Source organism: Equus caballus, chromosome 26, assembly GCF_041296265.1.
Source record: "Equus caballus isolate H_3958 breed thoroughbred chromosome 26, TB-T2T, whole genome shotgun sequence".
NCBI lineage: Eukaryota > Metazoa > Chordata > Mammalia > Perissodactyla > Equidae > Equus > Equus caballus.
This window is the reverse complement of record NC_091709.1, coordinates 35,751,181-35,767,856: the sequence shown is the minus strand read 5'-3', so window position 1 is coordinate 35,767,856 and position 16,676 is coordinate 35,751,181. Positions and strand designations below refer to the sequence as shown.

At 48.1% G+C, this 16,676-nt stretch overlaps 1 protein-coding gene across 2 annotated transcripts in view; it reads right to left on the bottom strand.

Annotated features, from left to right (window-relative positions):
- Nucleotides 1–16,274, bottom strand: part of HUNK (hormonally up-regulated Neu-associated kinase) — a 102,036-nt gene extending 85,762 nt beyond the window's left edge. Inside the window, exon 1 of one of the 2 annotated variants that reach the window (XM_023630009.2) lies at nt 15,811–16,274. In XM_023630009.2, coding sequence (XP_023485777.2) covers nt 15,811–16,074 — 264 coding nt within the window. In that variant the 5' untranslated portion in view covers nt 16,075–16,274. The remainder of the gene's footprint in view (nt 1–15,810) is intronic. The other variant, XM_023630010.2, reaches the window with a different exon arrangement.
- Between the last annotated feature and the right edge of the window lie 402 nt (nt 16,275–16,676).

Below are 16,676 nucleotides of genomic sequence, written 5' to 3'. Positions count from 1 at the left end.
CACCAACAACAGTAAAATGTTTTGCGGAGTGTTGAGAAAAGAGTTGGCTACAAATGAAAAACATGGGGAATCAAGTTGTCCAATACGTCCACACCATACCATCCTGGCGGCTCGTGGGGAATCACTTACAGATTTACTCTCTTTTCCACTGTTAAAATGATTTTCTACTGTCAAAGGATGGTGGGTGCCAAGGAGGGAAGGCCAGTAAGGATTCAATGATCATACCTTCCCAGCAGAATGTCACCAATCCAAGAAATGTAAGGGAACCAAATAATACTTAAAGCAGAAGGTAAAAACCAGGAGGCAGAGACGCCAGCAGTAGTTAGAAGCTGTGAGGCAGAGAGGAGAGCAGACAGAGGAACATTCCCTAAGAGCTCCAGAAGCTGGTGGAAGCTCCTGGCAGAGGCAGAGAGGAGGGAAGTGGAATTCGAGGAATGCAGACATCTAGGCCCCCCGGGGCATCCCAAGTGACCTTCCAGTCCTTAAGGAGGTGTGGACAGCGGAGGTGAGAGTCGTAGCCAGAATCTTTTTCCTCACCTCCCCTTTATTCTTAAAATAAAACTCCATCTTCTGCAATAAACTGAGGGACTCTCTCTTTCTTGCTATCCGAAGGAGGAGAAATAACACGCATCTCTAAGGGTTAAATATAAACTCGAAAGTTGAAGAGAAGAGAATAACCAACTGCCATTGGTTCACTGACACAACAGTGAAGATATTTTCAGGCTAACTGAGAGCTTCACACATATATTTGCTGTTAGTGCCGTGGAGTCAATTCCAACTCCTAGCGACCCCGTGCACAGCGCACAGCCGAGCAGAACCCTGTCCTGTCTTTTTGCGCCATCCTCTCGCCTTCCAGGGCTGTATCAGGCAGTGCTCTGCTGCTATTCACAGGGTTTTCATGGCCAGTTTCTTTGAAAGTGGGTGGCCAGGTCGTTCTTCCTGGTCTTTCTTAGTCTGGAAACTCTGCTGAAACCTGTCCACCATGGGTGACCCTGCTGGTGTTTGAAATCCTGGCGGCAGAGCTTTCAGCATCACGGCAACACGCAGCTGCCACAGTATGACCACAGAGGGGCGGGTGGTGTGGGTCCCTGACTGGGAAATTAACTATGGTCCACGGTGGTGACACTGCCAAATCTTAACCACTAGACCAGCATGGCTGGCTTTACACATATTATCCTTTTTTCTATACACACATATATTTAATCAAATTCCCGTTGAATATCCGTGAGGTATTATTATCATCATTTTACAGATACAGAAACTGAAGTTTAGAGGGCTTAAAACTTGCCCAAGATCACATAGCTACTAAGCAGCAGAAAGGTGATAGGAATCCAAAGCTGTCAGCCCCTAAAGCCTGTGCTTTACTACATGAATCCTAGGTTAAATCATTATGCAACAGGTTAGAAAATACAGTCAAAAGTCACTACCCAAGACAAAGATTTTTCTGCAGACAACAATGAAACACTGGCAAGACTCACTGATAATTTACAAAAAAAAAAAAACCCTAATAATGAACCCTCTAGTTTACCTAAGCACAAAAAATAAGAGAAAACTAAAGAAAAAAGACTAATTGGTTTGACTAGATAAAATATAAAATTTCTATGTGCCCTTCCCAAAAAAGGAGACACAAAATGAATCAAAAGACAAATACCAACTGGGAGAAAATATTTGCAACATAAGAAAGACAAAAAGCTAATGTCCTTAATATGTAAAGAGTTTGTACAGATCAATTAAGACAAACAGAAGAATGGGGAAAAGTCATTAACAATAGCTAATAAAAGAAGAAACACAAATTTTCAGTCAAGTACATAAATTATGATTAACCCTACTAATTATCCAAATGCACTTTTAAAAAGTCACTTCCATATGCTGCTGTGTCATTTGGCATAATCTTTCTAAAGTGCAATTTGGCAATATGTCAATAGCCTTCTAAGCATTTACCCTAAGGAACGGCTCAGAGATATTCATAAAAGGAAAGTAACAGAAGTATTACTTATGTAGGGAAAATTTTGAAATAACCTCAATGGCCAACAGTTAGGAATTAGTTTTAAAATTACAGTAACTCCAAATAATGGAATGCTATTTGTCACCAAAAAACAAATTTTAAAAGAATATTTAAAAACACAGGAAATGTTCTCTATGTATTCTGATGGGGAAAAATAGTAAGGTTATAATATGAACATGGTAACCTCAATTTTGTAACACAGGGCTTCAAAGGGGGGAAAATCAACTCTATGTATATGTGTATTATTCTGTATCACATAAACCAGCCCAAGCACCTAAATGTTCATGGTGATTACTGCTGGGTGGTCTGATTACATGTGATTTTTATTTTCTTCTTTGTGTTTCTATTTATTTTCCACAAGGAACCAAGCATAAAAAAATCATGTTTAATTAACAAGAAAAAAAGGATAATTTTTTTAAAGTATCTAAAACAGAAGGGGAGTAGATAATGAAATGTGATAAGTAAAATATGGAAGCAAGTGGCAGAGACAAGAATGAAAAAACTATCTGTAAGTAGCTATGCAAGAAAAGAATATACGGCAATTAACAAATATTAGCCCAGGATTTATTTTGACTGATTAATAACCTCAAATATGCTAAAATGTATTTGGGATTGAACCAGTTTAAAGAATTTTAAAACAGTAAATACTTGGTCAAAAATTCTTTAAAGAATTATTTTAAAAGTATCTATAGGGACCGGCCCCATGGCCAAGCTGTTAAGTGCATGCGCCCTGTTTCAGCAGCCCCGGGGTTTTGCCAGTTTGGATCCTGGGTGCGGACCCAGCACTGCTCACTGGGCCATGCTGGGGTGGCGTCCCACATGCCACAACTAGAAGGACCCACAACTAAAATATACAACTATGTACTGGGGGGGTTTGGGGAGAAGGAAAAATAAAATCTTTACCAAAAAAAAATTTATAGTTGATCATAGGAAATACACTGATTTATATTAGATGATTTATATCTATTTTTAAATAAATATGCCCCTTTGAAATCTGGAAGACATTATTCTAAGTCAGATTATTGAAAAGAAACTATTTCTTACCCCTCACCCTCCCAGGTGCTTTAATTTTATGGCCCTCTATGATAAAAAGCTCATTTTTGACCTAGGAAAAAGCATCTCAGGTAACGAATGAGGTGGGAGTACAACAGCCACGTAGCACATTTCCTCCAGAGGGAAATTCCAGTTTCATTATGTCAAATTGGGCTTGAAATTGCAACTACCGCTCACGAACGTTAGTTTTTAATAGAATAACATGTCACCCTGTGAGAATGACACTTTATAAACCTGGAAAAGCATTCTCAAAAGAGGTTTTTTTATTATTATTACGAAATGTAAAAATGTTCAACTGAGAACTGAGTCACAGACTGGTTTCTCTAATTCAATTTTTAACCTGGAATAAAGAATGCACTTGTAAGCTAGACTTTCACATCAGAGCAGCAGTCATTCCAACTAAAAACCAGATTACATAAGTGATAATGCTTATCTTGATCCATTTGGTTTCACTAAAGGAGGGCTCAGACACAACGCGAGAATATTCTTATCCCAGAAGCCACAGCCAACTTGCCCCGAAGTTTCATTTCCACCTGGGCACTTCCTCCTTCCATTTGCCTCTGATGTCCCTTCTCAGCCCAAATGCGGTTTGGAAAAGCTGGTCTAACTGCAGATAGTCTGCACAAGAAGCAAGGCAAAGGCACCAAGCGATCTGCTTTGGTTACTTTTGTTTTTTTATCTTCTTCTCCCCAAAGCCCCACAGTACATAGTTGTATATTCTAATTGTAGGTCCTTCTGGTTGTGCTGTGTGGGACGCCACCTCAGCATGGCCTGATGAGTGGTGCTAGGTCCGTGCCCAGGATCCGAATGGGCAAAACCCTTGGCCACCGAAGTGGAGTATGAGAACTTTACAACCCAGCCACGGGGCCAGCCCCTCTGCTTTGTTTTTAATAAATAACGTGTGTTCGTTCTCATACCAAACAGGGACTGTCCAGTGTGGCTACATAAGACATGCACTTGCAGCCTCACCATTTGATTCAAAATCCTCTCTCCCCACATAGAGATTTTTCTCCCTCCAGTGCAAAGGAAGGGACTAAAACTAAGACTGAAAGCTGGGGCCAGCCCCATGGCCGAGTGGTTAAGTTCGTGTGCTCCACTTCAGTGGCCCAGGCTTTGGCCGGTTCGGATCCTGGGTGAGGACATGGCACTGCTCATCAAGTCACACTGAGGCAGCATCCCACATGCCACAACTAGAAGGACCCACAACTAAAAATATACAACTACGTACTGGGGGCGCTTTGGGGAGAAAAAGGAAAAAAATAAAATCTTTAAAAAAAAAAAAAAAGACTGAAAGCTAACCAGAGCTCCTCAAAGTGGCTACCGGTCCCCACTGCTTCCTTCATCAAGAAAGTTTGGCTCCCAAAAAGTTATATGCTCATATTTATACTTAGTATAGTATTATATGATTTATATTTAATAGTATATACACACATATATTTGTGTACATGTATATTACACACATATAAATGGATACATATATATACATATATTGTATATATACATTCATATATACATTTGTATGTGTACGGTATACACAAACCCACACGCACACACGCTCAAGCTCCTCATCTCAAAGTGAACTCATAAAAGATGGCAGACTAGTACCGATGACCACACTTTGAGACTCGGAGTGTGCCGTGAACCTAGCATATTGGAGCAAAGGGTGGGAGAAGCACCCTTCACTACCCGGGACCCCACATGGAGGTCATCATCCGCAAGAAAGATCCCAGTTACGCCTAGAGCTCTGGGCTTCAGTTTACTCCTCGCTGATTCACGACCTGATTAGTTGCTCATTAATACTTTTATTTGAAAACCCTCAGTAGGATTCCAAACACTTCAGTGAAATGTTTTCTTGGGTGAATCTGGTTTTGCCGTTATCGGAGGGGTTTCCCAAAATGCAGGGCTTTCAGTGCCAAAGTCAAGATAGTCCTGGGCACATGGAGACAGCTGGTTACCCAACTCCGCAAAATCAGGGCAACAGTACCTACCACAAAAGACGCTGTCAGGAATAAATTACGTTACGCAGAAATTATCTGGGACATAGCCTAGCAGACGGTCTAAGATCCATAAATGGGAATTGTTATCGTCTTTATCAGTATTATATCCTCGCAGTCAAAGCAAAGAGCAAGCACTCTGCTGGCAGGTTTTTGGTGACTCCAGAGGTCACGAGATCCCTCTTGTGCTCCAGGTAGACAAAGGAATCGCTGGGAGGCTGAACTTCAGCCTATCCACCCTAAAGAGAGACAGCCAACTCCTTGAGCATGGTTGCCACATCTGCTGCCACTGTCCCTCAGCACCATGCTCAGTGGGTGCCCATCACTGCTGTCCACTCTCTTGTGCGTCCTGCACAGAGCTCTGGCAAAGAGCAGGCAGTGACCAAGAGAGGAGCATCGTGGAACGAGACTGTCTAAACAGAGGCAGAGATACAGCCAGACATCTTCCCAAAAAGCCATGGGGCAGGATGCAAGTCAACCAGAACTCAAGTATGGGACCAAATGACAGAAGCAATGCAAAGAGGGAGATGAGAGTAATCAAATGGCTCAGAGAAAGGACAAGAGAAGCAAGCAAGATTGCGAAATATTTGGGCAGCAATCTCGCTTAAGAAGCTGATAAACTTATAAAAAAAAATTATAGTCTAAGAGCTGGAGCTAAACCTCCGTATAGCTCCATGGGAAACATCCAAAAAAATGTATGTTTGCAAATAGCAACTTTGCCCATCTGCTGCAGTGTTGGTATATTTTCTCAGCAAAGAGCTGAGGGTCTATTAACAGTCTCATGACATTGCAAAATATTTGTCTGCTTCTGGCTGGTCACCTGTCATTCTGATAGCTAGGTGCCCTTCCTAACAAATCCGTGCAGAAGGCACAGCTGTTCTGGGGCTGGGATGTTTCCCAAAGAGAGCCAGCTGGACAACCTGTTCAGTGTACTCCTCACTCACACAGGCATGCCCAGGAGCTGCACAGAGTGAGAAAGACAGAATTTTCAGAGCCAACCCCTGCCAACTGGGACACCATCATCCAGAAGGCTGTCCTCGCGTCCTGGGGAGATCAAAGTATTCTTTCATCCATTCAAAAAATACTTACTGAACATCTTCCCTGTACCAGGTAGTATTCTAGGCACCAGGAACACAGCAGTGGTCCCCTTCCTCAAGGGGCTTACAGCCTAGTGGGGAGGCGACTAATAAACACCTCAGCACATGAATGTATACCACGGGGTCACGTGTTATGATGAGTTGAATGGTGTCCCCCCCAAATTAATTATGATTAAGTCCACTCGGGCTGCTATAACAAAACACCATAGACTGGGTGGCTTGTAAATAATAGAAATTTACAGTTCCGGAGGCTGGAAGTCCAAGACAAGATGCCAGCACCTTTGGGGTCTGGTGAGAGAGGTCTTCCTGGTTCACAGACGCCATCTGCTCACTGTATCCTCACACGGCAGAAGAAGCAAGGGAGCTTTCTGGGGCCTCTTTTATGAGACCATTAATCCCATTCATGAGAGTTCTGCTCTTGTGCCTAATTATCTTCCAAAGGCCCCACCTCCAAATACCATTACGTTGGGGATTAGTTTTCAACATATGAGCTTTGAGGAGACATAAACGTTCAGACTATAGCAAGTCCTAACCCCCAGTACCTCAGAAGGTGACCTTATTTGGAGCTATGGTCTTTCCAGAAGTAATCAAGCTGAAGTGAGGTCAGTAGGATGGGCTCTAATCCAATAATGACTGGTGTCCTCATAAGAAGGAGAAATGCAGATACAGAGACAGACACACACAGAGGGAAGACGACGTGAGCAGACTCGGAGAAGATGGTCTTAGACAAGCCAAGGAGAGAGGCCTGGAACAGGCCCTTCCCTCACAACCCTCGGAAAAAAATCAACCCTGCCAACATCTTGATTTTGGACTCCGGCCTCCAGAACTGTGTGACAATAAAACTCTGCTGTTTAAGCCATCCAGTGTGTGATGTTTTGTGACGGCAGCCCCAGTAAACAAATACAAGTGGTGAGAGGCACTTTGAGGAAAGACAAAGCAGCGTAGGAGGACAGAGAGTGACGGGGGACAGAAGCATTTCAGAGAGGGTCATCAGAGTGAGGATGCGCTGACCTCGATGATTCCAAACAGCAAGGCCCAGCTGTTCACTCCACCAGCCTCTCCCCAGAGGGCTCCTCGGGTAGACGAACTATCCCAGAGGGCCTCAAGGCATATTTTTACACATGTGCTTACACTTGACTTCATGCGTTTTATGGTCGAGTTAAGTGACAGCTATTGCTCCTTAAAATATCGTTTCCCTCGATAGTCCCCTTTCTCTTTCTTCTCAACCATCCACCATAAATAGTATCTACTGCCTCTCCGGTGAGGAGATGACGGGACGTGGATTCAAAGTCACCCCAGCAAAGAGCCAAGGTTTTCCAAAGATCTGTTTACACTCCATTGTGCCCTTCCCCTGTGACCCCCCTGGCATGACAGGGGCAGGGGGGCAGCAATCTGGCATGCCCAGTCCAAGGTCATGGTTGTAGAACCAGCCTGCCTAGCCTGAGTGCACTCTGCAACTTTCGCCCAATTAGCACATGTGCTAACAAACCAAGGTGACCCAAATCCTCATCCCAATAATCCACAACCTCCCTTCAGACAGCAGAGCTGATGGGGTGGGCAATGAAGCAGTGGCTCTTAACATTTTGGAGGTGAATACCTCCTTTTGGAATCTAATGAAAGTCAAGGATCCTCTCTCCAGAAATGTAATTATAATTATAGTTTGGTGGAAACCAGGGAAATGACCTCTGCACTGCAAGAACCACCAAGAAACAAAGACAAAGAATAAAAAGGGAGCCGGGAAAAATTGAGGAGGCTGCAAACATAGCACTGAAAGAGGACTAATTTCCTTAATATATAAAAAGTGCCTACAAATCAATAAGAAAAAGACCAAAAACCCATGAGAAAAATGGAGAATGGAAGTGAACAATGAACAGAAATAAAGTGCAAATTGTCATTGGACGCAGGAAAATATGCTCAACTCACTTGCAATAAGAGAAACTAGAAATAAAACAAGACACCATGTTTAATCTACTAGGTTGGCAAAGACCAAAAAACAAGACACCATGTTTAATCTACTAGGTTGGCAAAGACCAAAAAGTTTGAGAGTACCTTGTATTGACAGAGATGTGGAAAGATACCCTCACACCAGGTTGACGTGAGTATAAATTGGGAAAACCAATTTGAAGGCAATTTGGCAATATTTATCAACAGTTAACACAATCACTCCCTTTCACCTAAGACTAGGAATTTATCCTTCAATATACTCGAAACATTTACAAAATGACAAATGGGCACGGATATTTACTGCAGCATAGTTTGGGAATAACAAAAAATTGTACGCAACCTAAATGTCCATTCTTTAACTGTCCTTCATTCCTTAAGTAGTGTCCACTGACTTAACCAACAAGGAGTGGTTAAGTTAATACGGTACCTCTGTACAATGACTACCATGCAATAATTTTAAAAAAAAGAGGCGATTCTGTAGTAGTTTTGGGGAAGGACGTTCAAGACATATTGCTAAGTAAAAAAAGCAAGATACTGAACAGCATGTACAGTGTAAAAATAGATCTCTCTATACCTATACACTTACAAATGTGTGCACATAGAGCATCAAATGTATGTACGCTCACATGCACATAGAGTTTCTCTGGAAGATACACAGAAACCGGAAGCAGAGGTCACCAGAGAGGAACCAGGTGCTGAGGCACAGAGGTGAGAGCCAGAATTACCTCTCGCTACAGACCTTCTTGAAAACCTTGAATTTTAAACCAAGTGTCTACATTATCTACTCCAAAACTTAACCTAATGAATCTTAAAACACACAAAAATGATTAAAAATGAAAAAGAGCACAGTAACTCGAAACTGCATAGCAAAGTAGGGCAGAGCCGGCATGGTGGAGGTGGGAAGAGGCTGTTAAGAGACGGCTCTGACCCGAGCAGTATTTTTGTCCCCCTGGAGGTCCCGAATCATTGCTCTAAGTGGCAACAATCCAATTTCCCACAACTCCTTCAACAAGTTTTCCCACAGCCCAGGAGTGATGGGAGAGACAAGCTGTCGCCCGGGAAAGCACGCTGTCTCTGAATTAGGCTCAGCCGTCGACAAATTAGCCCAACTCTGTTGATACATAGTTCTCGAAAGAAAACAGAGAGAACACATAAAATACACAAGACACAAAAGTACCTTCAAAGTACCCACAAACTCCACAGAGAGCCCTGAGAACTCCGACTGAAGAGAAAAGTGCGACCAGAATGCTGCGCAGGATGCTAAGAGTGTCTGGAATGGAGACTCCACTGACTGTGCCGTCATTTCAGCCTGAGAGGGACCACAACTGGGTCGGCAGCGTGAGGCGGAGAAGCTGCCCACCTTCTTGGTGGAACTACCTGGACTCAGGCTCAGACACCGCAGGCCCTGGCACTGAGTCACCCAGGAAGCAGTGGACACTGGGCCCCACTGCCCAGACTCCACCTCAGGCCTGAAGAACTTCCTCCGCTTCTGCCACTGCTGCTGGCTCTCAGCTGTGAGCTCGCCCCTGGAACCGCCCTGAGCAAGTGTCCAAGGCCATGCCCCCTCCCCAGGGCAGCTCCCATCCAGTGGCAGGTCCATGCAGAGGCATAAAGGCGCAGTCCCCTCGCCTCAACTTGGACACCTCTGAAGGGCCGTCTCAGCTCAGAGCCCACCTTGGCATGGACAGGGGCTTCGAATGATACTGCACTGCAGCCCAACTTCTCCCTCTGCTCAGTGCTGCTCTGCTCCACCCCTCCCCTCCCACCGCTTCCCTCCCCTCCCCTCGAAGGTGTTGGTCCTGAGGATACTCCTTAAGACCACATTCGTCTCCTGCTCAAGGCCTGCTTCCCAGGAAATCACCTCCAACCCAATCCTAACAATCTAGGAAGGTGTTGTGGGTTGAATTATGTCCCACCAAAACATACATTCAAGCACTAACGCCTGGTGCCTGTGAACATCACCTTATCGGAAATGGGTTCTTTGTAGGTATGATCCACTTAAAATGAGGTCGTACTGGATTAGGGTCAACCCTAAATCCAATGACTGGTGTCCTTATAAGGAGACACACAGAGGGAAGCAGGCCATGTGAAGACAGAGGCAGAGACTGGAGCGCTGCAGCTAAGAGCCGAGGAACGCCAAGGAGCGCCAGCAGCCACCAGAAGCTGGAAGAGGCCAGGAAGGATCCCCCCGCTAGAGACTTCAGAGGGAACACGGCCCTGCTGACACCTTGATTTTGGACTTCCGGCCTTCAGAGATGTGAGAGAATAAATTTCGGTTGATTTAAGCGCCCCCGTTAGTGGTTATTTGATACGACAGCCCTAGCAATAGAGAGGAGGAGGTGAGAGGGAAAATCGACTCATGGCTTTCCTCCACTTAGACAACGCAGGTAAGAAGCCGGTTCTCACCTGGCCAGGGTCACTGCGAGCATCCAATGAGAAAATGCACAGAAGACTCTAAATAAACCACAAACACTATACCACTGAGCTGGTATCTACGATAAAAGAGATGCAATGGCTGTCTCAAGTTGTGGAGGTATCAGCCTACTCGGGTACTATTCGGGTCCCGGGGTTCCCCTCTTTCCTGCTGGTCATCTCACCAGCCAGCATCAGAGAGCATGAAATGCAATTCAGGTCAGCACTGGGAGGGGGCCAGAGCCCAGGCTGAGCAGATAAAGAGGCTTCACCAGTTGCTAAAATAAGGCTTGGGCGTTATCTCTGGGTTTCAATTAGCCAAGAGAGCAGGTCGCTCGGTTACCATGAATAATCGAGAAGGGCATTTGTAGCCCAAGGTAAATGATACTTCGTACACAAACCACTTTCCCACAAAGGACACCCAGCATGCCCGTCTCTTCGGGGACACACAGCGTCCACTCCCCGCACCTTCTGGGAAGATCACCATCGGGATGAATGACTGCCACGCTGCATTGGAACAGCCAGCAGTGTGCGGCGTGCTCTCAGGCAACCCAGCCTGTGCTGGTGACGCAACACCTGCAGAGAAAATTTAGGGCTGGACTCCTCTTCGTGGGCACCGTTCAGCGCTGTCGTGAACTCAACGCAGCCTTTGAAGTCCGTGTGACCTGCCTAGCAGGGAACCCTAAGAACCCAGCCCAACGTGCCAATTTGCATCATTCACAAGTACTTCAAAAAGATGAGGCTGGGCAGGAAGTTCAAAAAGAACGTGTCCACAACTGCAGCATGCAATCTCGGAAATTATAGGCGCCACCTTGTCACACACAACACACAGAGCAGGTGCCTCTGCCAGATGCCTCCTTCTTGCCAAGAAATCCCTGCTAAGGATTAATAGGAATTTCCAGTTCTCTAAGCATTTCTTGTTCCTCAGAGCCATTATCCCCAAATTTCTAGCACTTTCCAAAAAAATACAGGATTTAGCACCTGTTTGTTTCAGCAATACTCGCTAAAAACGGATCTGCCAAAAGGCCACCTCTAAAATTAGTCATATTTCCTGCTCCGCAAAACATAGTAAATGGTATTTTTAGTAACTCCTTCGCACCAGGTAGCTGGCACTGTCGTGCTCAAGGTCTAATTACTGGCAACTTACGAAGCAGGCAATCCTGATTTTTTAGCCCAAAAATAGCTCCAAGGAAAGCGATAAACAGGCTTTTTTTTTTTTTTAACGGGGGATTAGAACAAGATATTTAAACACGTTAACCAATCATTTTACGTACCCTATTTTGTATCTTAGAGAGACTTAATCACAAAAGAAGGGAATGGTGGCATCAACTCTTTTCCTTTTTGCAGATTATCTGCCTGTGAAACCAGCTCCAGACCTGAGGTATACCTATGTTTTCTCTTTAAGCCTTTCCAACTATATTTTATCAATTTTTTTAAAATGTAATAACAGGGGCCAGCCCCGTGGTGGAGCAGTTAAGTTCACGAGCTCTGCTTTGGCAGCCCAGGATTTCACCGGTTTGGATCCCAGGCACGGACCTAGCACCACTCATCAGGCCATGCTGAGGCGGCGTCCCACATAGCAGAACCAGAAGAACCTACAACTAGAATATACAACTATGTACTGGGGGGCTTTGGGGAGAAGAAAAAGAAAAAAAAAAAAAGAAGATTGGCAACAGATGTTAGCTCATGTGCCAATATTTTTTTTAAAAAATGTAGTAATAACCTATATGTGCCAGGGACTCTGCATTTCATAGGTACCAGAGGCAGCAAGCACAACCTTTGTGGATCTTTCAAAGTCAGTACTCCATACTCCTGCTCAGCAATTTCGCTTTGTCTCAAAGCCACACAGAAGGATACTTTTCCAAATCTGATTCTGTGATTATTTTCCTTGTCCAATCATCAACTCACCTTTAGTCAAAGACACTCTGTCTGACTGAGAACGTACCAATTAAGCATTTCACGGGACCAAGTGAATCATTTATTTTTAAAGCCACATTAACAGAGATTGCCTCCACTCCCAGCTAAGGGAGGACAAAATTAGGTCTCGCCCAAAGCCATTCTTTCTTTTCAAGCAGTAAAAGGGCCATCTAGATTCAAATGACTTTCAAACAAACAACTTCAGAGGAAAGGCTGGCAAAACACTGTCCTGCAGGCCCGTGGTGGGAAAAGAAGCCTCTTGATAAGATAGGATTGAAGCCTGAAATGAAAGCCAGGAAAAAGTGGCTCCTTTTGTCATCTGGACTCAGACAGTAATTCCCAACAAGCCACGGAGGATTTTGCCCAAATCTTTTTGGAAATGTGCACCAAGTCAAAATGCGATACTCCAAGTGTTCTAAACCAGCAACACTCTGTATTTTGGCACAAATCACCCAAAATGAAGTGTGTAGTTTGCAACTGCAACTGTGAAGCAGGCCAAACGTGGGCACCCTCTCTTCTTCCCTTTTGCCATCCCCCCTTTGGCTTTTTCATGAACTGATTCCCAACCACAAGCTGCCCCGACGCTTGCCCCGACGCTTCCCGTCGGGGGATGATGTGGGGGCATACATCCATTTCTTACTATGGTATTCATGACTTAATTCTCCTTCTGCCGTGGTCTGTGTCCTTTAAAAAAAGAAAGGAAATGAGAAAAGTGAAATGCTTTATGCAAAAAGCACGCACCCCCAAAAGGGGGAGGTATTTGGCTGGGAGGCCTCCCCCCGCCACTCACATCACCCACCATGGGAGACAACTCACTTTTCTTCCTCAGACCTGTCACCTCAAGGTCTCCCCTTGCTCGGCTCACATGAGTAACCCCTCTCCAGGGGAAAATCCTCTTAATAGCTCACCTTTTAAAGAGACCACAAGGCTGCAAATAGCATGAGGTTGACTTCACCTTTTGGCCTGAGTAAGACAATTTCCAGAACATGAGCGGGAATGGGGACTCATGAACTTAGCAATTCTTCCCAGGCAGAGTCATGCACACACACACACACACACACACACAAACATTTTAATCTCTACATCTGCCAAAGCCCAAAACTATTAGTTAAGCATTAAAGGTATTGGATTTGGGAGATAAAAGCTATGAATGACACCCATTGTTTCTTCAAAGCTGACAATCAAATGAACTAAAATCCAGATTTCTCATGATGATGGCAGTCACCGGGGCACTGATTCTAAAGGCTGGAGAAGGGTACGCCAGAAAAATCTCTGCACCTCCTCCCCCACCCTAAGAACCACCGTCCTTAACTAGATGCAATCAGTTAGTTTAGCGCAATAATTTTACAGCCAATTAATAGCTCCTCGCATTGCTGAGATGAAGCGATTCATCACTGAAGAAAGATAAGACGGGAGAGAAAGGGGCATGCCCCCCCCCCCGGGGGTGAAGGAGGCACCTCATTTGGGCAGGAACTCCCTGTATTCTAGAATGCCCTGTGGGTCCAGCACAGAGCTCCAGAACCTGATTGCCCGGCTAGAGACCGAGCTCTGAGTGCGTTCAGCTAAGGTTAACAGCCTCGTGTTATGGAGCCAAAACGCACCGGTGAGGCGCGGAGTCACAACACGGCACGGAACGTGGAGGGCAGCCAGACGCTGCTGAGCGGCAGGGCAGGGGAGACGAATGTGCTCGTAATGTTGGCCATTACGCTGTCAGCATAAAGCCTCGTCTCTTCTTGCTTAAGTTTTAAGAGGGAACATGCACAACCAGACGGAATCCTATACATTTCGAATGAAAATAAAGTTCTACCATCCGTGCCAACAGGCATTGACACAGGCGCGGAGGAGCAAGCGCGCTGTAATTAGCGCTCTGGCCCATGTGTAAGTGGGACAGCCCTCTGCGAACCAAAGACAAGCGTGCCGTGCTGCCTCTGGTCCAGAATGAGGTTTGGAGAGATTTTTTCTTCTTTGAAGAGTTACTCAATTCAGTGAGTTCATCCCAAACACTCCCTTTTGGCATGAAAATATTCAAGCAAGAGGCACTTTTTAAAACGACTCACTCTCGCTCCATTTACCCAAAATAAAAAGCCCCCCTCCCCCCCAGAGCGGCTGTAGGAATACAGGACAAATGACAAGGATGATGGAGACCTGCACTCAAATGCACCAGGACACGGTGGGGAAGAAGCGAAACTAAAGCTAGGCGAGGCAGGTCGCCCTGCAATCAGCGGTCCCACGGCAGAGTATTCCCAGGGGCTGCCAGGCTGGGCAGAGGATCCCAGGTCAGAGGGCAGAAGCGTAGGTAGGAAGCCCTGTTCCTGCCATACTGTTGATGCCCCCTTGGTCAACGGGCCATAGAAAGGTGCTGCCACCTCACCTGCCCTGAGCAACCCCCAGCCATGGGGGGGAGACTTCTGTCTGAGATGACCAGGAGCCTGGGGCAGCCTCAGTCTGAAGTAGCTCCAAGCTTGCGGCCACTTGGGGCGACCCAGTGCCTGGGCCACTCACCTCAAAACTAAGTCATCATATCTTGGGTTTCTTCTCACAAATCTAAGTCACAACTTAGATCTTCCAGGGGCTCGCCTGGCAAAGCTTAACAACCAACTAACTTCTCACAAAGCTGGAGAGGGTGCCGCTCCGGTCTCTGGGGGTCTTCCTTTACTGTCCCCTCTTCTACAAGGATAAGAAGGCCCCTCCCAACCTCTGAAGTCTGGGGGTACCTGCCACAGCAGGGTCCTTACTGCAGCTTCCACCCTGGGAATGGGGCGGGGGGGATGGAGGGAAGGAGGTGGGGATGGGGTTGGGGGCGGCGTGTAAATGCCCTCCTCCGGGCGTGCAAACCTTTCCCAGCTGCCCTAGCCCACGGGTGGAGAGGAAAGACCCTGGGGTCTCGGCCTTCCCCCACCGCCTCCCCAGAGCCCAGGAGGGTGATCAGACTCCAAGCTCCCTCAACGGCTGGCTACTTCGCTCTCTCACCCTCAACATCAGGGCCCTCGCCCTCCGGCGCGGGATCCTGCCTCTCCGCTCCTCGGCGGCCCCTACTGGCCCCGAAAGCAGAGCCCCCCAGCCCGACCCCCGCGCTGGTGTCCGCCAGGCGGCGCCCTTCCAGGAGCACAAAGGCTGCGGGCAGCTGCGCGGGGAAACCAGCCGCCCCCGGCGAAACTGGCCCCAGATCGCCCCTCGGGAATAGCCGACACCCGGGCTGCGAGGGCCTGCGCGCTTTTGGCTCGATTCCTCTTTCAACCCGAGAGGAAAGGCGGGGGACGGGGGGCGCCCGGTAAGGACGACGCAGCCGGACTCCCAGGGCAGTGCTCTCCGCAGGGTCCCCGCTAGCCTTTCCCGCCCCGACCCCCCAACCCCAGCCCAGGGGCGGCGCGCCCGGCGGCTCGCTCACCTTCTCTCCGGTCAGCACGTGCAGCCCCTCGCGCACCTTGGCGAAGGAGCCCTCGCCCAGCTTCCTGCTGCCGATGAGGTAGTTGCCCACGCGCTTGTGGTGCTGGAAGTCGCGGAGCCGCTCGCGGGGCACGCCGCTCACCCAGGCCGGCAGGAAACTTCCCTCGCAGGCCGCCGCCGGCCTGGCCGCGTCCTCGGCGCCGCCGCCGCCGCCCCCGGGCGCCACCGGCTCGCCCAGGAGCCCGTCCCCCGCCGCCGCCGGCATCGCGCTCGCCGCCGCTCCGGCCCGGCTCCCGCGCTCGCGGCTCCTCCTCCGGCTCCCCCGCTCCTCCCGCCGCCGCCCGGGCCCGGCCCCGCCCGGCCCGCGGCTCCCGCGCCCCCGGCCGCCGGCGAGCGCCGCGCGCAGACAATAGCGGCCGCCCGGGCGACGGGATGCCGGGGACCCGCCCCCAAGAAGTTCTTCTTCCGAGGGTCGCCCGGGCCCCTTTCAGGACACCGGGAGCCCGCCCCAGGTCCCGTCCGGGCGGCTAATGACAGTCGCCCTGCTCGGGCGCGCAGGGAGCCGCGCCGGCCCGGGAGGGGCGGCGGGGGGCGCGGTCCGGTGCCTGGGTCCCGGAGCCCGGGCGCCTCCGCAGCCTCCTCCCTCGCCGCCGCCGGCTGGCCCGCCGGGCTCGGGTCCGGCTCGCTCGTTCCTAGCCGTGCGCCCGCCGGCCGCTCCCGCCCGCGAGCAGCGCGCGGCGGGCTCCAGGCGCCCTCTGGAAGGCAGCGGAAGAAAGCCCCATTCAGTTTGAATTTGCAGAAATTTAATCCGGTCGCGGGCGGCGGGAACAGATGCGAGCTCCACTCCGCAGCCTGTGCACTTTCAAA